At 41.4% G+C, this 27011-nt stretch overlaps 1 protein-coding gene across 6 annotated transcripts in view; it reads right to left on the bottom strand.

Moving 5' to 3' along the window:
* Nucleotides 1-27011, bottom strand: part of DACH2 (dachshund family transcription factor 2) — a 497031-nt gene that overhangs the window by 276125 nt on the left and 193895 nt on the right. Inside the window, exon 1 of one of the 6 annotated variants that reach the window (XM_034781245.1) lies at nt 507-576. The exons of the other annotated variants lie outside the window; for them this stretch is intronic. Within the exon in view, the coding sequence (XP_034637136.1) occupies nt 507-556 (50 nt within the window). The 5' untranslated portion in view covers nt 557-576. Of the gene's footprint in view, nt 1-506; nt 577-27011 lie in introns of those variants that run through there. 6 annotated transcript variants of the gene reach the window in all.

Raw genomic sequence — 27011 nt, 5'->3', positions numbered from 1 at the left:
TTAAAATATAGAAACAGCCACTACTAATAAAAAATATCATAAGCCATTTTAGGAGTTATTTTTCCATTTGTTTTAAAGATAACCTGCAAAGAGAAAAAATGGAGGTGTGCCCTTTTTTGCTTCTTTATGGGTACTATATAAAGAAGGCCTGAAAGGTGTTTGGTTTTTATTTTTATTTATTTTAAAATCTGCATGTTTTTTCACATTAGAAACTCAGCTCATCTACCTTAGAAATCTATGGACAAGTGGGGTTATAAAAATTATAAGTGGCAAAGGGAGCAACTGAAAGGGAAAGAGATTTCATGTGACTTTCTAGAACTCTATGTCTTCGTTTTTTTGTTAACCCATTTTTAACACCAACATCTGAGGCATATTTCTGGGGGAGAATGGTATTCGTTCCAACATCCCTCTCCGATTCAATTCACAGATAAGAAAACTCATAATTACTGAGACTCAAGAGTCTTCCAGCAAAATCAAGCAAAACCTTTCTAATATTTCTGTCATACCTTAAGTGTTGTTGAGAACCCTCAACTCTCACAGACTTTTCAGGAGGCATTTGGCACCTCACAGCATCATCTCCTTCGGTTGCAGCAGAAGTTTGCTAAAGAAAAATAATCTATCTGATGCTCTGGTTTCACAAACATGGGCCAAACTGTGCAAGGAGCTAAGTATACTCAAACAGAATATTTTTGCATGCATTGGGGTGAGTGGTGGTAAAGATTTACTATTAAATATGGGATAGCCTGGTAAAAGGGACACAATTTATTTAATTTTTAGCACTTTGTGCACCATCATCAGCCCATGAATTTCAATACATTATGTCAGTGGTATTTTGATTGACAGACTTTTTTTCATTTTTAATAGTGTTTTTTTAACAGAACATATAATAACGTAGCTTCACTCTGGGCGGGGCATTTATCCTTGCTTGTTATGTGATGACTTGTCACAACACATGAACAGCACAGTCACTCATACTGTATATAATGACGTCTTCCTCCAATTCCTGAGGATAGTGATAGCATTTATCTATAATATATGTGATTTATACAACAGCTCTACTTAACATGAAAAACGAGAAATATGAAGTGGGAAAATATTTTACTAAAAATTGATGCAATTACGTGTATTATAATTAAAGCACAATATATGTTGAGATATTAGACATGAGAAGACAGAACAGATTTGAAAAACAAACCTGTAAGACAATCAATATATGAAACCTAACAAAATACTACAAAAAGGCAAAACATTTTTAGCATAAGAAAAGCAAATTGCCTTTGGGCATAAACTAAAATAAAAATATTGATGGCCCTGCAAGCTTTGCTTGTCTAGCAGGTGTTGTGCAATTTATTGTAAAGGTACAACCATTCAAGAGGTCTTTTTCTCATTACTTTAGTCTCACAATAGCTATTAAATCACTACTTAATTTTAATTAAAGTTTAACATAGCTTTTAAACCTGGAATCCATTGGCCTGTATCTGGTAAATAGAAATTTCCTTTATTTTATTTTTAAAATGTATAGAAAGTTAACAAATGGCTAGATTCATAAAACAACAAAATTTACAGTAGTTTCCTCATATATTTTGATTAGCAAAATGCCTAAAAGTTTGTCTCTCTAAAATAATGTTAATAGTGAGACACTCTAGGAGGGGGATACAGAGGAGTTTTCCTCAGATTTTCTGATGGGGGGCAGTGTTTAGGGAACCACACTCATGGAGTTAGCTTAAAAGCCCTGTGCCCCCACATGCCCTGCCAACTCTAGATTGCCAGCATTGTGCCACACGTTACTTTTTTAAGGGCCAATCCTACCCGGTCCCTTTTATTTTTCACCTCCTAAACCTTGGTGCTATATCCCTTTCCTCTGGCCCCATGGCCTTATCCAGAAATCACTTCTCCTCTTTCCCAAACTCTACTTGCCCACCTTTTCCCCCCAGTATAGCACCCCTTTGCCCTGGAGCACTACAGCCTCACTCTCCCACCAACAGTACTCCAATCCTCCCCGATTCCCAGCAAGACTCCAACCTCTGTCCTCTTCCCCAGACAAACTCCAGCCCCTGCCCTACCAGCCTCTTTCCGCTTTAACTCCAACAGGCTCTAACTCTTAGCGGAATTTCTACTCTCCCTTCCCTCCCAGAAAGTCTGCAGGCCTTGGCCCCTTCTAGTAGCCATTCCTTCCCAGGCTGACTCTGGCTCCTGGGCCACATTCTTCTCCTGATCCCTCTCCTCTGTATTTATCATCATCATCTGGATTACATCCCATTATTGAGGAAAGGAATGAAACCTTGGTTCCATGGAGCCATCTCCTCCCCTTCTAGGAGAAATCCTGCACTGTAGAAGTGCAAACTATGGTGCACAGGAACTGCAGAAAATGCTTCCTGATCACAAAGAGGAAAAGCAGCCTGTGGGAACCATAGAAGTACTGCAGGCTGAAATAAAATTGCTGTGCTGTCCACTGCTCCTTGTGTGACCAGAAGCATCTTGGAATAGTGGTCCAAAATCACAAGTGATAGCAACCCTAGAGTTGCTGGTAGAAATGCATTTGTTCTTTGCTGCCATGATTATTTGGAGATCTAATAGCACTTGAGAGTCCAAATGGATCCCAACATTACAGACCAATCTTAACTGAGAGCAGAAACCGTCTCTATAGCAGATACTAAGATTAAGTCCTTTACTGTGATTCTCTCTTCCTACCATTATCACCTCTGTTCTACCTACATTCAACTTGAGGCAACAGTTCATCATTCAGCTACTGATTTCTGCTAGTCACTGAGAAATCTGAGCTATAGTAATATATGTTTGATCTAAGGGTGATTTAGTACTACTGTAGATAGACATAGTAAGAAAACATCCTGCTGTTGTATCCTGTAGTACTGAAGCAAAGAGCAGCCATTTAAAGAGATTAAAAGGGTACATTAGTAACTTGTGTTGCGTCTCAGTTCTCCTTACTAAGTCAGCTTAAAGCAGTGTGAAACTCTGCATATGAGGTTCAAAGGGGTTCACACAAAACTTACATAACCATTGCCCACTATCAGCTGCTTCAGCCATCACACTTCTCCCACACACCCTGCTTTTGTGACGCACTCTTCACCTACTGCCTTCCAACAACCAAGGAATCTTCCACAATACATTGTTGCTCACAATTTTATCGTGAGTTGTGTGATATGTGGTGTTTTTATTAAAATTTCAGCTTGTGGAGTCAGGCGATTATGTGAGAATCTCATCTTTAATTTTAAGGAAAAATTTATAGCTCTCAGAAAAGCTGAGAGACATGTATTATAAAGGCTCAAAACACAGCAGATTAATAAAAAGACCCAACATTATTTTTTTTTAAATCTCCTTATTTGGGGATGTCTGATTCATGATTTTTGAATGCTTGAGGTTGGCAATACTGTTTCCTGTCAGAAGTACGCAGAACAGCAGCACATTCATCACTTTGCCTCTACTAACCTATTATTACTCAGCAGATTCACCGTACCTGTTGCTGGTTTCATTTTATGTGAGTTAAAATAACCCCTTGAATTTTATTTTGAGTTTGAACCTAACATTTCAAAGCAAAGCTCATCTGAACTGCTGAAAGTTTCACCTTGTTCCAAACCCCAAACCATATATAAAACCAGACTGATTTGAAAACCAGCCTCCATGCACAGATTTCAGTGAATGTGAACCAAGTTTCAGGATCGTAATGAAATTTAAGTAGCAGGATGTTTCATCTAGCTTGGGGATTTTGCTACAAAAATTTAACACAACTCTGTTTAGCATAACAGTACATGTTGTCTTAAATCATTATATATAGCTTTATTATGAGCGAGTGTCATTGCCTATCGTTCATTCACCAAAGGTGTCCCAGAACTTTTGGGAATTTACTTTTTTTTTTTTTAAATGGAATGATGTGGTGTTAAAAGACAAAAAACATTTAAGTGTTCATTAGACTGGAAGGTGACACTATAACATCTGGCTGCAAAGCAGAAAACTAAGACTGTTTAAAATTAATAGCTTTCCATATTTTAATGTATCTTTAATTTTTGCTGTATAAACATCAAACTGTAGTTTTCTACCATTTAAATAATGTTAAAGCAGGTCTATAATTTCCCTTTGATAGTTGTTCAAATAGACAGATGGTTGCCAGCTATATTTCAAATCAGAACACAGACCCTCTGGTTCCTATAGTACATTTTCCTATAGTTTTAATCATGAAAATTTTTGTTGTTTCCGTTCCCCCTGTAATATTTCTGTATAGGGGGGGAAATGCAACTAATGGCCCACTACTGGGGTACCTTTAACAACTTAGACTCCAAACTAAGATGTTCAAATTACTTGCCATTAAGATGGGATGCGTATATTTTACATTTACCATAATTATTTATAGAAAGCAAAGTATTAGTTTTATCTGTATAAGTTTAAGACAGCCTGACAAGAAAGGTACATTTGTATGTATTTCAATTTTCTCTACATTCAAACAAATTACATTTTAAGTTTAATATTTCAATTAAAGAGCAAACTCAAATACAGCTATAGACTTCCACCGAGAATTTGAATTGGCCGACAGCCAGTTCAAGCCATCAGTATTCCTTTCTGCCAGAGAAAAACACCATAGAATAATCTTCAGAGCAGTTGCCGCTTTTTTAATATTGAATTTGGCCACTGTGAGCAATGGGCTTTAGGGATACAAGAGTAAAGAGAAACAGTAGAACTATACACCAATCTTTTTCACAATTATCAACACATTTTATTTATTTACTATACCATGAACCTCAGCTGATAAAACTTCTTACTCTTTTATCCATTATGACTTCCACAGAATTGATCTTTATTATCTCCAGACAATTACTAACTATCTGCTCCATACATAATTCAGGGAAACTAAGTGTGATTGGAAGGTGCTACAAAGGTGAGATCAAATTACCTTTTACTCTTAATGAAAGGTTACACTTTCAGTGTTGTTAATCAGTCTGTGCTAACGAAGATTATCTGTCATCTACCTGCATAACAAGCGGCAGAAATATGGAAGGCTCACCACAACAGAAACATTAGTATATTACAGCAGCGTATGGAAGGTTTTGGAATATGTTTTCACTTCATTCCAAGCCATTCCACAAATAGTACAACTAGCATACTAAATATTGTCATAGAAAGTAACACTGGAACCTCTCATGAGAGGTCAAAAGGTGATGGAGACTCCAGGTCTAAATAATTATACTGAACTGGAATTATCTCAAAGCATCAGAGTACAGGGATGCTCTACAGTTACTCCTGTATAACTGTCCACTCACTTCTAGTTATGACGCTCCATGACCCATATTAGCTAAGGAGGTCTGAAATAAGTAATGACTGCACTGTTATTATAACTTGAGAGTATTTCCTGGTTATGCGGTAATAGCCATAATCTGTCCTAAATAAACTCTGCTGCCAAACACGGAGGTGTTTATAATAAATACTCAGAGATCAAAGGCCACAGAGTTTATTATTCTGGTATACATACATTTCCAGGTAGCAGGGAACTCCCTTAAATTATCATTATATCAACATTTTAAAGGAAAGAGCAAGGAATTACAAAACCCCAAAAGAGCTACTAACGTGCTGCAAAGACTTCTTGAAGTTAAAAATCCCTTTGGCCCTTTCCTTCCCCTTCTATCATCTCCCATTCTACAGAGCACTAAAACTCTTGATCTCATAAAAACATAAGAATGGCCATACTGGGTCAGACCAAAGGTCCATCCAGCCCAGTATCCTGTCTTCCAACAGTGGCCAATGCCAGGTGCCCCAGAGGGAGTGAACCTAACAGGTAATAATCAAGTAATCTCTCGCCTGCCATCCATCTCCACCCTCTGACAAACAGAGGCTAGGGACACCATTCCTTACCTATCTTTACCTATCCTGACTAATAGCCATTAATGGACTTAACCTCCATGATTTATCTAGTTCTCTTTTAAACCCTGTTATAGTCCTAGCCTTCACAACCTCCTCAGGCAAGGAGTTCCACAGGCTGACTGTGCACTGTGTGAAGAAGAACTTCCTTTTATTTGTTTTAAACCTGCTGCCCATTAATTTCATTTGGTGGCCCCTAGTTCTTATATTATGGGAACCAATAAATAACTTTTCCTTATTCACTTTCTCCACACCACTCATGATTTTATATACCTCTATCAAATCCCCCCCTCCCCCAGTCTCCTCTTTTCCAAACTGAAAAGTCCTAGCCTCTTTAATCTCTCCTCATATAGGAACCGTTCCAAACCCCTAATTATTTTAGTTGCCCTTCTCTGAACCTTTTCTAATGCCAGTATATGTTTTTTGAGATGAGGAGACCACATCTGTACGCAGTATTCAAAATGTGGGTGTAGCATGGATTTATATAAAGGCAATAAGATATTCTCCATCTTATTCTCTATTCCTTTTTTAATGATTCCTAACATCCTGTTTGCTTTTTTGACTGCCGCTGCACACTATGTGGACGTCTTCAAAGCACTATCCACGATGACGCCAAGATCTCTTTCCTGATTAGCTGTAGCTAAATTAGCCCCCATCATATTGTATTCTCAAAACAATTGCAGCATATTTCCACTTACATTGTGTTTCAAAACTGAATTGGGAGACGGTTTTAGATTCACCCAATAAAAATAAAACAATGTCAACACAAATATATGACCACTGTTCTGAGATTGAAAGCCTAACGTCTTCTACTCAGGGAAGGCGTGAAACAAGTCCAAGAATTTAAAAAATCTTCATTCCAAACATTTAATTTCTTTTTCTGTGGTTTATTGGCCTCAATTTCTTTGTTTTATTGCTGCCACTCACTCTTGTCTAATGTTTTTAGAGGGGGTTTTGAGTCATCTGAACAGTTTGAGAAGTTGAGGCAGCATCTTTTTTTGCTGGTAAACAGCTTGAAAGTTCTAAATGCAGGAGCCAGTCAGAGCAGAGGGATTATAACTGCCAATTAGTTTAGAGAGATTTGCATATTCATTAGCATGGTTATTAAGAAATAACCATACTTTGATTGTGTAAATCAGATACCCAGATCCAACTGGTGCACAGGGAATTGCCTAACTGCAGGGGAAAATCCTGTATAATTAAGTAACACTAACTCTTCACCATCTATGCACTCTGATTGGCTGAAACAATTCAAATTATCTGAAAAGTATGCAAATCTCAGTACTCTTATTGTGACACAATTAGCCAGTCACAGTGAAGGCATTTGTATAATTGCTGTACAGTTATTTCTATTAGAGAAATTATTTGGTATATAAATCCTTCTACTCTGATTGGTTACTGGCCTGTTATCTTTGGTGCTCCTCTTAACCCAATAATAACCACATTTAAGCTCATAAATCTTTTTTTTTCCAACTCAGTTTCCTTGTTTATTTACTCCAAGATATAGTTGTTACCACAAATAGAAGGTACTCCCAGACTGTCATTTAATTGTACTGAAATGAAATAGTCTCATTAGCGGGATTCTTACTGACAAATGTATGGTAGCTTACAATAAAAATACTATATGAATATACCTGACCACTGGTTTGCTACTTCTCTTGGAACTCACCGTCCATATGTCCAGACTGAACATATCCACCTTAACTTCTCAGCTTTTCCTCCACTTAAAGGCATTCATTTTTATCAATTAGTGCACGTAACTGCAGTTGAAGTGTTGCAATGTGGAGCATTACAGTCATTAGATATGTCAGTGCATAACTTCATGTGCTTCCTGTTAACTCGGTAGCCACTTTATCCTGAGCTAGACACTTTGGGTTTTGGTCTTGGAGATACTTCAATAAGAAAACATTATCTAGTTGGTAAACTGCAAATGTGAAGTACTCTCAATTTTTCATATAACAATGCACAGTTAATAAGCAGTATATAACTAGCTAATATTATGCTCTTCTGTCCTCTATATTCCCAAAACAATGGCATGTGCACCTATATATATGTTCCAATAACATTAAGCATCTGACTAAAATCTATACTAAAAGAAAAATCTGTCATAAGAGATATAATGGGTAAACCACAGTGATTTTTGGCTAATTTCACTGCCAACTCCTCTGCCATGCCTATCCCCTCCCATAACCACTGCAAATATGAGGACGTGTAAAATTTGATTTTTGTTGTTATTTCTTGTTTCATTTTGTATAACATTTTCTATTTTAAAAAATCGGTTTTCCAGTCATCGGCTTCATTTATTTCCCTCTACTGTCTTAGTCTAATTTTAAAGCAAAAGTAACATATTTATCTAATTTAGAAGTACCATCACCATCATATATCAGCCCCTAAGGATAGTAATTAAGACTCGCATAGTATTGTCTAAGTGGACATGACTGTCGATTCCTCTCTTCCTCCCACAAGTTCTTGGTATCTTAGTTTGTTTGGTTGGGGTTTTTTTAAATACTTTTGTTTGTGTGCAGTTGTTGCTTCTCTGGTTATTGTGGGAAGGCTTTGATAAACAGGCAAGTTTTGCAATGTTATATTAAAAAGGTCAGGTTTATGCTCACTTTATTCTTCTTTCCTTTGGCCCTTGACAAAAATGTTTTACCTCCAGCTCTCATGATCTTGCTCTTCAACACTGTTAGCTGTATTGTTCAAGAGGAGCACAGCTGTTTTGGTTGGTCATGAAAGAAGAGGTGATCTCTGATGTAACTCGATCTTAGACCGTTAAAGGGTTTGAATTGGGACTGAAAGCAAACTGGGAATATTACTGGAAGCTGCAAAACACTGGTGTATTGTGTTTTTGTAGATGTAGACTCCCTGAAAATGCTATTACTGTGTTCTGATAAGTTGGAGTCTGTGTTGCCTCCACCTTCAACCACAGGCATAGTAAATCCAGTCTGGAGTTGACAAGTGTATGGATCACTGAGGTTAGAGCCTTATCTTCCTGGCAAGTTGAAGATAGAAAGGGGCATTTCTCACCACTGTTGATACCTTGGGTGTCTATGATGATCAGTGACAAGTCCAGTAGGGCACAGATTTTACACCACTTTGATGAATAGAGGGCAGATGTTATTGATGGATGATGTGATCAATATCCTTGGATGCACCCTCAAGGTGTTTTCTTCTTCCCACCTTGGGCTCAGCTGGGTTATCTTTCCAGCCGGACAATAATCAATTATGGACATTTTGACATCTTTATGACATCTGCTGAAAGAGACATGAAGGGGAGGGGACAGTACTGATTCCTTTGGAATACAATATGTGAAGTCTCTTGAGGATTAGGAGAAGCTCTTGTTTGTACTCAGGTTATATTAGAGCAGGGATAGCCAACCTATGGCACGCGTGCCAAGGGCGGCACACGAGCTGATTTTCAGTGGCACTCACACTGCCCGGGTCCTGGCCACCGGTCCAGGGGGCCCTACATTTTAATTTAATTTTAAATGAAGCTTCTTAAACATTTTAAAAACCTTATTTACTTTACAGACAACAATAGTTTAGTTATATATTATACACTTATAGAAAGAGACCTTCTAAAAACGTTAAAATGTATTACTGGCACGCGAAACCTTAAATTAGAGTGAATAAATGAAGACTCGGCACACCACTTCTGAAAGGTTGCCAAACCCTGTATTAGAGAGAAACAACTGAAACCATTGTAGAGAGCTGTGCCAGCAACTCCAAATAGATGTTATAAGTGGTTCAGCCACACCTTGTTATCTGCTATGTCAAAGGCTGCAGAGACGTGAAATAATAGTATGAGCATTGTGGTTCAACCTCTATCCAAAGCCATAAGTACTGCCAGAGCAGGTTCTATAACATGTCCCAATCTAAAGTCTGATTGCGACAGCTCCGAAATGGCAACAGATACCAGATGATTTTGGAGTTTAGTTGTTCACATTCTCAATACTGTTTTTCTAGAAATGGGATGCAAATGACAGGATAGTAATTGGAGAATGTCCAAATCAAGTCTTGATTTCTTGAAAAGAAGAGGGCAAAGTACTGAATACTTTAGAGAATTTAGTAGTTTCCTCTCTAAAAGAGGCATTGATAACTGGCCAATCTGCTCTTCCTCTACTTTTATTTGCCAGGAGGGGCAAGGATCTATTTCGCAAGCAGCTGTTAGATATTCCCCAGAACTTTCTTTGCCTGTGCATTTGCCAGGCTCAATCTCAGTCAGGTGTGGCAAGACAGTTAATGCTTTCTGTTCTGATTTGGAGTTCTCCATCCCAATGAGTTCATTTTGTATTCAGTTTGTCTTCTCTCTGAAAGAGGATGAGACTCTTTGCAACATAGAGTCCTTGGATCTCACATTTGATTTATGAAGCAGAGGTTGATTAGCTGAGCCACCAGTAAGAGCATTTCTGCTGCTTGTGATTTCCTAGCTAATATGGGAGAAGAAGAGGGGTTTTTTTTGCTCAGTCAGAGCACTAATGTATTTCTGCAAGTTTTTTTGCTGTGATCAGACAGATAAATATGTTTTCTGCAAATATTCTGTCTTTGTGCTTCATACAATGCACCTTGTTGGTGAACCCTGATAATAGGGTGGTTGGGAGCCTATTGAAAGCATTATGCTAATGACTGCAGGTACCAGATGGCTATAATGCTCTCTCAGATCACTAGTACACCGATCCTGAAGTCTGATGACTTTCCCTTCTCAGAAATATGGAAAACTCATAGGATTCAAAACCCTGTACATGCAAACCATTCTAGATAGCCCAATACTGAGGCGGGATGGAAGAAAAGACATGCCTTCCACTTGAATGATGGTAGTAGTAGCAATAGATCTAGAAGAGAGGCATGTTTGCTATGTTCTCCACATCTCCTCCCAATATCAGGAGATTAGCTACTAGAGCATGGGTAGCCTCAACAGTTTGCATATAAGAAGGCTCTAGAGCAATCAGAAGGGTTTGTAGAACACCAGAAGAACCAGGTTCCTTTTGTCCCTTGCCCCGTTGGTCATGGGGGCAGATAACAAGGAGAGGAAAAAGACAGACCACAAAAATATTTTGCTTTCTTAGAAATATTTCTAGGACTATTTAAAAAATTTCCTATATGGAAACTAGAAATCAGTCTCCCAAAGACATAAATATTGTTGCATGTTTCCCTCTAGAAGCTAATTTCTTTTTAAATTTTCTCTTTCGTGGTACTAAATCCATCCTATTAGGTTTGTTTTCATATTATTAACATTCTTCACAGAAATGAAAAAATCCCTGTGTTCTAGGTTTTCTGGGAACCTGTTTGAATGAACCTACTGTATTGATAGCCCCCCTTTTCTTGTTTATACAGACTTTGATCACAGTTCCATTAGTGTTTATCCAAATTAAAAATCTTATTCCAAGACGTGAAATTGAAAACCTTTTTTTCTATAGGTGAGGGGTGAAAATGTTATTCACTGTGAAAGAAGCCAATATTTCGAAAGGTAAAATTGTCAGGACAAATTTAGATACAACTTCCCCGTCTTCCCCCACTTCATGGCATGAACTCCAAAGAAAATCATATAATACTACTGCTATGAATTTGTAATTGCATCTCAGAAAGCAAAGAATAAGATAAACATTTTTCTGTTTGTTTTTCACTTTCACAGTGACGCCATCCTTACTTGCTTCTAGATGGTCACATTTTGCTGACATTTACAAACATTTCATGTTGATCTTACATTGGGTCACATCAATCATCTATACAGTTTCAATGACACTTTGTTAAATAAACTGTCATGAAAGATTTATAGAGAATTTGATAAAAGTAAAGAAGATGTAGTTTAGCTTTTAAAGATGCATTACCCCTTTTCTGAGGTGTAAGATCAGCTCTAAAACACTATTTAGCTTTTCTGGCAGGATCTGAAGTAAGAAAATAAAATGTACTCTTTCACCAGCACTCACTTATTTGCATCACTCCGCACTCCCACAAAATACAGTTGTAGTAGGGACCTTATACTGGTCTCAGGGGAAAAGGGGCACTCAGAGTCTTATTCTGCACTACCCCTCCCCCATTTTCTGTTGTACTTGCTATTACTAATATTAAACAGAAGCCATTAATGTTCAGCTAATGCATTAAGAACAATACCTGCCTAAGGGTCCAAATAATTATATTGTAAAATCATTGTTTTACGCAGGGAGATGGATATTCTGAGCTCACCATTCCTTAAAACACTGAGACAGGTGATGCCAAGGTGACATGACTGCATTTGATATTAAAATTAATAAGTACAGCATAACATAATTCTGGTGTGTGAGAAGAGTTGCATCAGTTTCTAGTCGTATTACACAGTGAAGGTCATGTTAAAACAGAATAATGTTTTACTGCATTTGGGCAAGGTCCCATGTATTCCATGCCTGTGGAAATCACCCCTTGCCACAAAACTGTGCTCCAGAATCTCAGCTTCCATTTTTTAAAATTATGTTTTGAGCCCTGATGGCTGTAGAAAAAACCTTGGACCTGTGACCTGTGTGCAAATTGACACAGTGATGTGTGCTGGGTCTGCAGAGAGCCTGAAACAATAGCTCTAAGGGTATGTCTACACTACGAAATTAGGTCGAATTTATAGAAGCCGGTTTTATAGAAATCGGTTGTATACAGCCGATTGTGTGTGTCCCCACATAAAATGCTTTAAGTGCATTAAGTCGGCGGACCGCGTCCACAGTACCGAGGCTAGTGTTGACTTCCGGAGCGTTGCACTATGGGTAGCTATCCCACAGTTCCTGCAGTCTCCGCCGCCCATTGGAATTCTGGGTTGAGATCCCAATGCATGAATGATGCAAAACAGTGTCGCGGGGGGTTCTGGGTATGTCGTCAGGCACCTCCCCCTCCATCAGAGCAACGGCAGAAAATCGATTCGCACCTTTTTACCTGGGTTACCTGTGCAGACAACATACCACGCCAAGCATGGAGCCCGCTCAGCTCAGCTCAGCGTCACCATATGTCCTCTGGGTGGCGGCAGACGTGGTACTGCATTGCTACACAGCAGCAGCTAATTGCCTTTTGACATTAAACGGTGCAGTATGACTGGTAGCCTTCATCGGCGATCTGGGTGCTGGCAGACGTGGGGCTGCATTGCACACAGCAGGAGCCCCTTGCCTTTTGGTAGAAGATGGTATATTACGACTGGTATCCGTCGTCATCGTACTGCAGTGGCTGTCACTCATGGGCACCTGGGCAGATATGCTCAGTACTATTGAACTGTCTCGACGATGATGGCTATCAGTCGTACTATGCTATTTTCTGCCAAGCGTCCAGAAGATGCCGAGGGCTATCAGTCATGCTGCACCGTCGTCTGCCAGCTTAAGATATAAAAAATAGATGTGTTCTGTATTCATTTGCTTCCCCCTCCCTCCGTGAAATCAACGGCCTGATAAACCCAGGGTTTTGAGTTCAATCTTTGGGGGGGGCCATTCTGTGTGACAGTTGTTTCTGTTTCTCCCTGATGCACAGCCACCTTTGTTGATTTTAATTCCCTGTACCTGTACGCCATGTCGTCACTTGCCCCTCCCTCCCTCCGTCCGTCAGATACAAGTTTCGCGCCTTTTTTCAGACCAGACGCCATAGCACTGGGCTCATGGAGCCCGCTCAGATCACCGCGGCAATTATGAGCACTATGAACACCACGCGCACTGTCCTGGAGTATATGCAGAGCCAGGACATGCCAAAGCAAAACCAGGACCAGCCGAGGAGGCGATTGCAGCACGGCGACGAGAGTGATGAGGAAATTGACATGGACATAGACCTCTCACAAGGCATAGGCCCCAGCAATGTGCAAATCATGGTGTTACTGGGGCAGGTTCATGCCGTGGAACGCCGATTCTGGGCCCGGGAAACAAGCACAGACTGGTGGGACCGCATCGTGCTGCAGGTGTGGGACGATTCCCAGTGGCTGCGAAACTTTCGCATGCGTAAGGGCACTTGCATGGAACTTTGTGACTTGCTTTCCCCTACCCTGAAGCGCTAGAGTACCAGGATGAGAGCAGCCCTCACAGTTGAGAAGCGAGTGGCGATAGCCCTGTGGAAGCTTGCAACGCCAGACAGCTACCGGTCAGTCGGGAATCAATTTGGAGTGGGCAAATCTACTGTGGGGGCTGCTGTGATCCAAGTTGCCAGGGCAAAGACCTGGTGATATCAAGGGTAGTGACTCTGGGAAACGTGCAGGCCATAGTGGATGGCTTTGCTGCAATGGGATTCCCAAACTGTGGTGGGGCGATAGACGGAACCCATATCCCTACCTTGGCACCGGAGCACCAAGCCACCGAGTACATAAACCGCAAGAGATACTTTTCAATGCTGTTGCAAGCCCTGGTGGATCACAAGGGTCGTTTCACCAACATCAACGTGGGATGGCCGGGAAAAGTACATGATGCTCGCGTCTTCAGGCACTCTGCTCTGTTTCGAAAGCTGGAGGAAGGGACTTTCTTCCCGGACCAGAAAATAACCCTTGGGGATGTTGAAATGCCTATCATGATCCTTGGGGACCCAGCCTACCCCTTAATGCTATGGCTCATGAAGCCATACACAGGCAGCCTGGACAGTAGTCAGGACCTGTTCAACTACAGGCTGAGCGAGTGCCGAATGGTGGTGGAATGTGCATTTGGACGTTTAAAAGCGCGCTGGCGCAGCTTACTGACTCGCTCAGACCTCAGCGAAAAGAATATCCCCATTGTTATTGCTGCTTGCTGTGCACTCCACAATATCTGTGAGAGTAAGGGGGAGACAGTTATGGCGGGGTGGGAGGTTGAGGCACATCGCCTGGCCACTGCTTATGCGCAGCCAGACACCAGGGCGGTTAGAAGAGCACAGCAGGGCGCGATGTGCATCAGAGAAGCTTTGAAAACGAGTTTTATGACTGACCAGGCTACGGTGTGAAACTTCTGTTTGTTTCTCCTTGATGAACCCTCCACCCCACCCCCCCACCCGGTTCACTCTACTTCCCTGTAAACCAACCACCCCACCCTCCCCTTCCCCCTTCGAGCACTGCTTGCAGAGGCAATAAAGTCATTGTTACTTCACATTCATGCATTCTTTATTCATTCAGCACAAAACTAGGGGGATAATTGCCAAGGTAGCCCGGGATGGGTGGGGGAGGAGGGAAGGAAAAGGACACACTGCAGTTTAAAACTTTAACTCTTATTGAAGGCCAGCCTTCTGATGCTCAGGCAATCATCTGGGGTGGAGTGACTGGGTGGCCGGAGGCCCCCCCACCGTGTTCTTGGGTGTCTGGGTGAGGAGGCTATGGAACTTGGGGAGGAGGGCTGTTGGTTACACAGGGGCTGTAGCGGCGGTCTCTGCTCCTGCTGACTTTCCTGCAGCTCAACCATACGCTGGAGCATATCAATTTGATGCTCCAGCAGCCGGAGCATCGACTCTTGCCTTCTGTCTGCAAACTGACGCCACCTATCATCTTCAGCCTGCCACTTGCTCTGTTCATCCCGCGATTCAGCCCGCCACCTTCCTCTCGTTCATACTGTGCTTTTCTGTAGTCTGACATTGACTGCCTCCACGCATTCTGCTGTGCTCTTTCAGCGTGGGAGGACATCTGGAGCTCCGTGAACATATCATTCCGAGTCCGTCATTTTCTTCTAATCTTCACTAGCCTCTGTGAAGGAGAAACATTTGCAGCTGGTGGAGGAGAAGGGAGAGGTGGTTAAAAAAGACACATTTTAGAGAACAATGGGTACACTCTATCACATTAAATTTTGCTGTTCACATTACACAGCACATGTGCTTTCGTTACAAGATCTCATTTTTCCTCTTATATTGAGGGCCTGCTGGTTTGGAATGAGAGATCACTCACGCAGTGCCAGGCAACAGATTTCGGCTTGCAGGCAGCCATGGTAAGCCACAGTCTTTTGGCTTTTTTAACCTTCTTAACATGTGGGAATGGTTTCAAACAGTAGCGCTCTCATTTCCCATACCAAGCACCCGTTGGGTTGGCCATTTAAAATGGGTTTGCAATGTAAAAGGAGGGGCTGCGGTTTCCGAGTTAACATGCAGCACAAACCCAACTAACCCCCCTCCCCCCACACACCCAATTATCGGGAATGATCACTTCACCCCTCCCCCCCACCGCGTGGCTAACAGCGGGAAACATTTCTGTTCAGCAGAGCAGGAAGGGGCACCTCTGAATGTCCCCTTAATAAAATCACCCCATTTCAACCAGGTGACCGTGAATGATATCACTCTCCTGAGGATAACAAAGAGCGATAAGGAATGGATGTTGTCTGCATGCCAGCAAACACCAGGACCATACGCTGCCATGCTTTGTTATGCAATGATTCCAGACTACGTGCTACTGGCCTGGCATGGTAAAGTGTCCTACCATGGCGGACGGGATAAGGCAGCCCTCCCCAGAAACCTTTTGCAAAGGCTTTGGGAGTACATGAAGGAGAGCTTTCTGGAGATGTCCTTGGAGGATTTCCGCTCCATCCCCATACACGTTAATAGACTTTTCCAGTAGCTGTGATTGCCAGGGCAAATTAATCATTAATCATTAAAAATGCTTGCTTTTAAACCATGTGTAATATTTACAAAGGTACACTTACCAGAGGTCCCCTGTGTTCCCTCAGGGTCTGGGAGCACGCCTTGGGTGAGTTCGGGGGTTACTGGTTCCAGGTCCAGGGTGATAAACATATCCTGGCTGTTGGGGAAACCAGTTTCTCAGCTTCCTTGCTGCTGTGAGCTATCTACATTATCTTCATCCTCATCTTCCTCGTACCCCAAACCCGCTTTCCTGTGTGTTTTTCCAGTGAAGGAGTCATAGCACACGGTCTTCATCCTCATCTTCCTCGTACCCTGAACCCGCTTCCCTGTGTGTTTCTCCAGTGAAGGAGTCATAGCACACGGTTGGGGTAGTGGTGGCTGCACCCCCTAACATGGCATGCAGCTCCACGTAGAAGCGGCACGTTTGCGGCTCTGCCCTGGACCTTCCGTTTGCCTCTCTGGCTTTGTGGTAGGCTTGCCTTAGCTCCTTAATTTTCACGCGGCACTGCTGTGCGTCCCTGTTATGGCCTCTGTCCTTCATGGCCTTGGAGACCTTTTCTAATATTTTGCCATTTCGTTTACTGCTACAGAGTTCAGCTAACACTGATTCATCTCCCCATATGGCGAGCAGATCCCGTACCTCCCGTTCGGTTCATGATGGAGCTCTTTTGCGATCCTGGGACTCCATCACGGTTACCTGTGCTGATGAGCTCTGCGTGGTCACCTGTGCTCTCCACGCTGGGCAAACAGGAAATGAAATTCAAACGTTCGCGGGGCTTTTCCTGTCTACCTGGTCAGTGCATCTGAGTTGAGAGTGCTGTCCAGAGTGGTCACAATGAAGCACTGTGGGATAGCTCCCAGAGGCCAATAACGGCGAATTCCGTCCACACTACCCCAATTCCGACCCGCTAAGGCAATTTTATCGCTAATCCCCTCGTCGGAGGTGGAGTAAAGAAACCAGTTTAAAGGGCCCTTTAAGTCGAAAGAAAGGGCTTCGTCGTGTGGACGTGTCCAGGCTTAACTCGATTTAACGCTGCCAAAGTCGACCTAAACTCGTAGTGTAGACCAGGCCTAAGAGGCATGACCTGTCCATTGCTGTCAGTGAAGACCCTGGGGAGCCTGCTGCTGTGGAAGTCAGCATTACTCCAGGATATGACAGAATTCAGCATTTTTTCTGTAGCCAGGTGCCTGGCATTTTGTTTTCTTTCTCCCTGCCACACTGAGACTTGCCTGAATATGCCTCTTATTCTCCAGCTTTCCCCATAAGGGAGAGTTAATCGAACTATAGTGCATCCTCCCTCAACTGTTCAATACAGCCAAGCCCTGAGGACCCAGTCAGATGAGCTGCTGAAGCTGACTACAAGCTTACCTCATTTTCCGGGCATACATGGGGAAAAGAGATTCTCAGCCAGGATCCAAGGCCCATGGAATAGTGATGAGCTACCTGAAGAGTATAGCAAAAAACCTGATCCTTGAAAATAATCACTGATTAATTGTATATCAACTGTCAATCATATTTGTGTCTTTATGTGGGGGTGGAGGGAATGGAAATGAATAGTATTTCATAACAATAGAATAAATTAATATTGCCATACAGAATAGGGGTTACTGATGTGGAATTTTATTCCATTGAACCATAGAGTATATGGGGCCCTGCATGTCACAAACATTTTTCTCTGACTTTATCTTTTTTTTGTCTTTAGTTATCAGTTAAGACACTGGTACATATTTGATTGGCAAAATTAAAAGTTCATAATTGACAATGGACTTAATGGTTTAGAGGACTGATAACAGGATAAGGACTAAGCGACAAAGAGTCTGTGGCACCTTATAGACTAACAAACGTATTGGAGTATAAGCTTTCGTGGGTGAATATTCACTTCGTCAGCATCTGTTAGTCTATAAGGTGCCACAGGACTCTTTGTCGCTTTTTGCAGATCCAGACTAACACGGCTACTCCTCTGATACAGGATAAGGAATGTCATCTCTGTTCTAGAGCAATGGTTCTCAAACTTATTTGGTCACTCCCCCTTCTTTATGTCTGTAGTATTTTATGCTCCACGTCCCATGCATATACTGATAAAAAAATCAAAACGCAACTCACTAAATATTAAAAACAGTACAGCATTGATTCAAACAGAGCCATTTACATATATAGGCAATGTTACACCATGCCATCCTTACTTCTGCACTACTGCTGGCGGTGGCACTGCCTTCAGAGCTGGGTGCCTGGCCAGCAGCTGCCACTCTCCCCATCTCTGGCCGTTCAGCTCTGAAGGCTGCGTCGTGACTAGCAGCTTCTCACTCCGCCCCAGAATACATTCCATGCCCACCACCAGCGGGGCTTGCCCCTCCCCCGCCTCGTTTGAGAACCTCTGTTCTAGATCACTGTTTTGAATACAGCCAGAAGGGCTATGTGAACTATTTCCAACAAAATTCAAAAACTTGGCCTTGCAAAAAAGCTGTTGCATTCAGGGAGTTAGATCTCCATTTAGCAGCTACATCACAATCATAAGTAGTTTTTTACATGTTCCCTTCTCATAAACTTTCTATTAACTTTAAGAGGAGCAAGATTGGACCGGGAATGCTTTAAAAGGTCATATTATTAATCCATTTCTGCACCCCACAAAAAGGCAAAACAAACCACAGCATTCTAATTGTAAGGGTTTTTTGTGTTTGTTTGTTTTTTACACAAACAAAAAAGTGCCATACTGCAGACAAAAAAACAGTAGGTAAATACACATAACTTAAGCAAGTCAAACAAAAATTCTTTCATCAAGGAAGAGAAATGCAGGGAATTGCCTTTCACTGGATATTCTATATCTGTTATCTTCTATTTTGAATGTGCTTTTTACCAGTAATTATCTTTTCCTACCCATTGTCACTACAGTATACATTTCATGATTTGAATATCCATCTAGAAGAACACTCAGTTTATATCATGATTATGTTCTTACTATCCGTAGTCTCACGATGACCTTCTATATAGCTATCTTTAACATCTGTTTCACAGTAAAAAGATAAAACTGTATTCTTCAACTAGCATCACAGGGCTGACCTCATACAAGCCAAATGTCCTCTGTTGCTATATTTCTTCAGTCCATTATCTCCTTCATTAATCACATTCCATCACCCCTTGACGCTGGGTGAGTGGCTTTATTTTCAGATTGAGTGTTACCCTTTCACATTACTAACAGGATCTTAATCTAGTCTGATTTAAAGACCCAGTGTTCTTATTTGGAGACTTCAAACTGAAGCAGCACCTTTGATATTGAGGTTAGCCAAACTAATTTAAGAAAAACAAATTAAGACACTCAAAAAATCTCTTAGAGAGAAATACTGTATATTTGCAAAGCATTATACAGGGTACTAGCCATGAGATTCTCAGTCATACCAATCATAGCTAAAACCCCAGGAACTTTCAAAAATGTATTCCTATTAATTGCTAAAAATCTGACATCTGTATGTGAAAGAATGTATTAATCTTCTAAATTCTAGGCCATTTGTTGAAGAGGTTTTAGTCAGAGTAAAACCTTATTCAAAGTGAGTTTAAACAGTGTTTATTATTAAATATATACACAACACATATCCTGCAACAATAAACTCAACAATAGCTGACACCTCAATCATACACCTCAACCAGATTGTAGATACTATATCTACTATATTATCAAATTGTGTTTGGGACTCCATGAACTCACAGGAAAAATATAGTTACGGTGGTTGTCAGTTTAAAGGCAACATTTATACAATTACCACACAACATTTTCTGAGATGTCACTGGTGGTAAGTCTGTATAAATGTTGACTTTTAAGGACAACCACTATAATCATATCTCTAGACATTCTGAAAAGTAGTAGTGCAGTGAAGTCAGCATTCTCAGTGTAGGTTCAATTTTTTAAAAAGCAGAGTAATTAAAATCATAATTTCTACTCTGAAAATTTTTGCCATGTATTTGCATAGGTAGATAGAATGTAATATAAATGCATCATATTTACTGGATGATATGTGGTCTTTAGAAAAGATCACATCTGTATGGGAAAATATTTTTTGTGGTATTTCTTGATTTCAGATGCTGACTCAATTATTCTAGTTAAATATTTAGGGTCCATCTGTGCATTCAACCTTGAAATCATGTGTCCAAAGTTTAGCCTGTTTCCGAAAGGAACTTATTTTCATTCAAAACTGCAAAAACTTAATGTGTTTCTAATACTAAAATGATATGTCAAACATAGGAAGCAATTCTCAAAATTAAGTTGTAGGTTACACAGGAACCCTATTTTTCAATTAAAAAAAAAGTAGTAATCAGCAAATATATCAAATACCAAGAATACAACTCTGTTATTTGGTATTTGTGGAGAGCAGACCTTCTGCCTAGCACAAACTGGTAAGAAAAATATTAATTTTCAAGGAAAGACTAATGATGTGAGCATGAAAAGATTAGATGAGTGAGGGCCCAACATTTTTAATTGTCTTGCAGCCTCCTGTTTATCATTTTTCTCATTCAGGAACATAATATTGTATAAATGACAGATCAATGGAAATTAATGCTTTTGTCCTGACATTAGGATATGTATGTATTGTATTTTGTTAAGGATTCAGCTCTCTTTGAAAAATGCATCACATACCATGAAATAATGAAAACAGGGACATTTTAGTAAATTTCAACACAAACTACTGAGGGAATATTGTTTGGGTACACCGTAAGAAGAACAGGAGACACTTGTTATGGATTTTAATCAGGCCGAAACTTTATTATATAGATGTCTGGGACTACCCAGCAAATAAAGTGTACAGTGCAGGCAAATCCATGTTTATTCAAATCAATTCTCCGGGGCTTCCATCAGCCCCCCTTTGTTTCCATCCAGGTCCCCCAGCCGACCCATGGCTTGGACCTTACCATCCACCACCCTCGTAAGAGGGTTAAGGTGGCCTATGAGAATGGGGGGGGGGGTTGGCTCCCTGTCATACCAATCAGAGGAATCCCCAACCCGCTCCCCTGTTCTGTTCCTTTATCTAGTACCTCCTTTAAAGTCCTTTACCAGGCCATTTATCTAGTCACTGGCTGCCTTCCCTATGGAGTACCTGCACTGGACATCTGCCCAACCTTACAAAATAAGTTGCAACATATGGCCTACCACCTTTTCTTCTCACCAGAAAAGGTCCTCCCTCACAACCACTGTGGGGAAGGAAAAAAACCTCACTCCACCGAAGCCAATTCAGGCTAGCGTAATGCCCACAGCAGATCCTAACCCAGCCTGCCATTCCCCTCCACTAGGGGAGGGAGGGTGGGTGCTGGCTTCCTCGCTGCATGGAACAAAGAGACTTGCCGCACCCAGGTCTCGTACCTTTATGCCTTTCGAACCTCACATTCCTGGGAAATGTGACCACTAAGCACCGTTTTTACAGCAGTTTCTGACCTCCTTCCTCCCTCTCTCCCGATAAAGCAGAGCTGTCCTTCCTGGATAAGCCCCAGACAAACTCTGCCCCACCTTAGTGGCGGGGCAGTCATTCTCATCTTGATGTGTGGGAACTTACACCTTCTGCTTCGTACAACATGTAAGAAGGATATCTAAACTATCCTCACATGAAGTGACTTCACTGCAAAAAATCATGTCCCAAATAGTTAGATCATGTGACTGAAATCTAGTTTTATTTTAACTCTCTGAGGCTATGAACTTTGGTCCTAATAACAAAAAAGTGACATGTAAATTAACAGCATTTGTTTAATTATGAAAAATCTCACCAGAGTTTTGTTAGACTTGCTGATTGATAACATTTCCTCCTCCTCAACCGTTACATGTAAGTAGGACAAATTTTGAAGTACAACCTCAGTTTATGAACAAAGCTCACATTATTAAACATTGTAATTTTCCCCATAACACGAAATGTAATTAGCTGAATTGTAAAATTCTAGGATCACATATTTTTTTCAAAATAGTTTTGCTCAAAACATAAAACAAAACAAAAAAAATTTTTTTACAGTTGCTGTGGTGGCAGAAAGAAACTGTAAAATGTTTCTCAAAAAAACATTATCTCTTTGATTTTGCCATTTGGTAAAAACTATTCTCATTCAAAAGGGAAACCACATTCAGGGTCTGATGCTATGCCCACTGAAGTCAATGCAAAGCTCCCATTCAAAGGAGGAGGAGTAGGGCAGGGTTTCTCAAACAGGGGTTGCTGCTTGTGTAGGGAAAGCCCCTGGTGGGCCGGGCCGGTTTGTTTACCTGTCCTGTCCGCAGGTCCGGCCGATCGCAGCTCCCACTGGCAGTGGATCGCTGCTCCGGGCCAATGGGAGCTGCTGGAAGCGGCGCGGGTCGAGGGACTTATTGGCTGCCACTTCCAGCAGCTCCCATTGGCCCAGAGCAGCGATCCGCGGCCAGTGGGAGCCGCAATCAGCCGGACCTGCAGACGGGACAGGTAAACAAACCGACCCGGCCCATCAGGGGTTTTCCCTACACAAGCGGCAACACCTGTTTGAGAAACCCTGGAGTAGGGTGTCATTTCCTAAGGCAGAATTTTACCCTCACCATGCTAAGAGTTCTTCCTTACAATATCATAAGTTAACCTAGGACTTTTAGGGCCATATTTCCAAAGGGATCTCAACTTGGTCTCCAAATTTGTGCATGTCTCTTTTGAGTTTGATCACTTGGCACATGGCCTATACGCAACTTAATTTGTATATACTTACTTGGAGGGCTTAAATAGGTCTTAAGTGCTGCATAGCCCTTGAATAAGTGATTATACCAATGAAAATGGTGCTAACTTTCCGCACAGGGTGAATTTTAGTTTTATATTCATAGTTGATAAAAATATGTAGTCTGTCTCAATTCTATCTAAATAGGTTTAGCTCATGTAAATTCTACCACCTACAGGTACAACTGCTAGTGCTCAAAATATGTACCCACAAAGGTTTGTGAACATGAATGGAGAGATTATATTCTGAATGGACATCTAGTGCCCAATAAATGATAAAGAACTCTAATGAGAATATATATCTTTCAACATTCAATACATTTTTTATCTAGGCTAATGCAGATATTTTGGTATGGCTTACTGCTGTACTTATGGCACACCCTTATGATCCAGATGATCTAAGTAGCCTCTTAGTCTGACATTTCTGATTTTCCAAATCTTTATCAATGTGCGTTACAGGCTGCTGAGGGAACTACATAACAGGATTTACTAATGGCAATAACCCTCTTTTGTCAGACAGGATTACTGTCATTCAGCACAAGAGGAAACTGAAAACCATGAGTTCCTTTTGTGGTATTTATTTAATATTCTACTCCATAATCTGTTTGAAACCGTATTAGTGCAAAATGTCATGGGAAGATGTAAACATTCACTGGATTCTTTTTTGTACCTACAAACAAAGCAAATGAAAAACAAAAAACAGTTTGTTTCCTGTTGCTTAAACTGTTCCAAGATCTGATTCTCTATGTTATTTAATGTTTCAGCTGACTTAAGGGACATTGCAGACTTCTCTGATAAGGCATGTTCTAGTGTCAGCCAATGGTTTATTCTGGGCACGCTTGTCAATCAAAATAAAACTAACAGACGGCTTTCTTTGTTTCAAACAAGTTTTCCTGGTCATTAAAATTCTCTTTTTTATTACAAACTCTGCCATTATGAAAGAGCAAACTGGAATCTTTTATGGTCTCTACTGAAAATGATTGGTGCAGCAAAATTTTAAAAATACGAGAAAAGTGTTGTCCCATTGCTTGCATGCCAGATGCCCTCCTTTAGGAGTGCAGGCAGAAATTTATAACTGGTCTCACTACTGCATATTTATGTTAACGTTTCCTTATAGTGTGCCAAAACTTGTAATCTATACTTGGACAACAGTACTGTAAGACTTTGGCTATAACTTCAGTATTCTTTCGGGGATGTAACTGACACATGAGATATTGTAGTGGAATATGGTTTCCCTGAGGTGGGGAGAGGTGGGAGAGGGGATAGAAAGAGTTGAAGTGTACGGACACAGGTGGCATAAAATTACTGTGGTGACCATTAAAAGGTCAATTTTTGCCAAAACACATAATACAAGAAGTGATAACAGAAATGGTTTGTGTTAAATAAGTCCTAATCAGCATAAAATTTTAAAACAAGTGTGTTGCTTGTTATTTGGAGGAGAGGGACACAGGAAAGCAATGACCAGAACTCATCCAGTATTCCTCAAATTGAGTGATTCTTAGGCATTTTAAAAAAAAATATTGGAAACTCTCAAGATAAACTTCGTAAAGTTGTAGTGAAGGCTGAGAGTACAGATCAACTATTTACAGGAAAAAAAACATATCAGAAAGATATTCAAGGGCCAGGAAATTGACAGTTATAAGTAACCAACCTATTTTAAGGACTTTCATAGTGTAGGGAGCCAGGGTGGTTGCCCTCCGAACCTGAGGGTAAAGGGCCTTTCCCTCAGCCTGAGTGGGCTGAGCTAGCCCAAGCTCGCTCCACCCCCCGGAAGGGGAGGGGTGGAACAGGAAGTATAAAGGGCGGGGCCCTTAGCTCAGTTAAAGCAGCACCAGGGAGGGAGGCAGATGCAGACCGCAGGCTGCTCCCTTCAGCGCCTGCTGCCACGCCAGGGGAGGCCCTGGCCCAGTGGAAACCTCACCTGGAGGACGGACTGGGGCTGCCAGAACTGCCCGCTGCTGAATACCCAGAGGAACTGGAGGAGCCAGAGGGGGAGCTGGAGCTGCCAGCAGCCAGGGACCAGGAGGAGCTGGAGGACCCTGAGCCTGAGGGGCAGCTGGAGCTGCCAACAGTGGACTACCCCGACGCACTCACGGGACCAGAGGGATTCGGGCGAGCAATCAGGTCGGAAGTAGCCCAGGGACAGACCTGCACAGTGGTGAGTCTGTATTGCGGGAGGGCCCCGCCGATCGAGGGGCAGGACCCTTGTCCTGCTACTGTCAGGGCCCTGGACTGGAACGCAGTGGTGTAGCGTGGGCCCGTTCCCCTACCCGGCCGACCCACGCCGGGACCTTTGCCGGCGCTCCCCTGCCTGAGGGGCGCGCTACTGACCTTTGCCAGCACTCCCCTGCCTGAGGGGCGCGCTACTGACCTTTGCCGGCGCTCCCCTGCCTGAGGGATGCGCTACTGACTTTTGCCGGTGTTCCCCTGCCTGAGGGGCACGTTACAGACTCTGGCTGGCGGCCGCCCCGCCGCTAATTCCCCGCTGACGGAGGCGTGACCCAGGCCGGCCAGTGACCTCGTAGCTCCCCACCGCCCCCTAGCGGGTAGGTGGGCCGACACCAATCACACATAGGCACTGTCACTTTCATATTACTTTACAATCTTCCATATGGAGTGAATTTGTAAAACAGCCGTGAAGAAAAAAGTTTGTTCACTTTTTATAGTGAGGTCACTGGAATTACACTGGATTTACATTGCAGTTTCATTTAAACAACGTTATGCTTTTTGTTACTGGTAATGACTACAAATTTGTATGAGAAAGTACATTGCATGGATTGTGTGGTGTAAATGGTATAAATTATGACACTGTTCAGCCATATATTAATTAGTGGAAATTACATATTGGAAAGGAAAAGCCGAATTACACAACAAGTGCAATGTAACTACAATGCCCTCATTTTAAAATGCTATTAAACATTTACTTTTTTTGAACAGAGTTAATTTTTTTATACCTGCATGAGCTGAGATGAGCAAGTACAGATCTAATGGTTTGCTCATTTGAATGTGCCTCCCACAGGCAGGTAACTTACAAAACTCAATATTTGGTTTTCTGACAAAACATCTAATCCAGTGTCTATGCTTCATAATTTCTAGAATGAAATTAATCAAACCTAACATTACTGTACATAAAATTTCTGTCACATACATGGAAGAGAACATTTCCTAGACTAACCAAAAACATGCGTGATGTGCACCATATACAAAACACCTAGTGCCAAATTAACTACACTGCTTGAAATTCACTTAGGGATTAAACTGGCCCCTAGACTTCAATCTAAACCACAGTCTTCCATTAAGGATAAAAGGCTGCCTTGTTAATGTAATAATAAATTGCCCTTTCAAGTTATTAAAAATCTCTATTATCTGGAATGACTCCTCCTGAGTATGTGGCAACAAAATAAGGCAAAAGAAATAACATCAACAACAAAAAGATATGTAGTCTAGAAGTGTTATATCACTTCAGGATTTTGACTAAGATACTACCTCCAAGTGAAATTCATAGGGGAAAAAAAAATATATATATATATATCAACTTTTCCTGAAGTTTTACTTAGCAAAATGAGCGTTATTGACTATTAAACCTGATAGGTGTATAAAGTACTTTGTTGGGCTTGTTTTTTTTTTTTTTTTTTTTGTCTCTTAGTCCAGTTGGTAAATAAATTCAAATTAAAGAGTTCTAAATGTAGAGTAGGTTTGAGAGATCATGCACCTCCTTGTCCTTAGGGCAAGAGCAATAAATCCCAGCTCTGACAGCCAGTATTACAGTAGGCATAATAAACTGAAGGATCTAAACTATGATGACAGATGTAATACTCCCATTGCTTTAAAAAAAAAAAAAAAAAGGGATTCTGAGAAAAAGGATAAGCCACTATGGTGTAATTTCTAATTGTTCTGCTTCCAAACATCCAACCGTTATTGAGGTGAAATCTTGGATT

The sequence above is a fragment of the Trachemys scripta genome, chromosome 9 (genome assembly GCF_013100865.1).
Source record: "Trachemys scripta elegans isolate TJP31775 chromosome 9, CAS_Tse_1.0, whole genome shotgun sequence".
NCBI lineage: Eukaryota > Metazoa > Chordata > Testudines > Emydidae > Trachemys > Trachemys scripta.
Note: the sequence above shows the minus strand (reverse complement) of the source record. Positions and strands in the feature narration are given on the sequence as shown.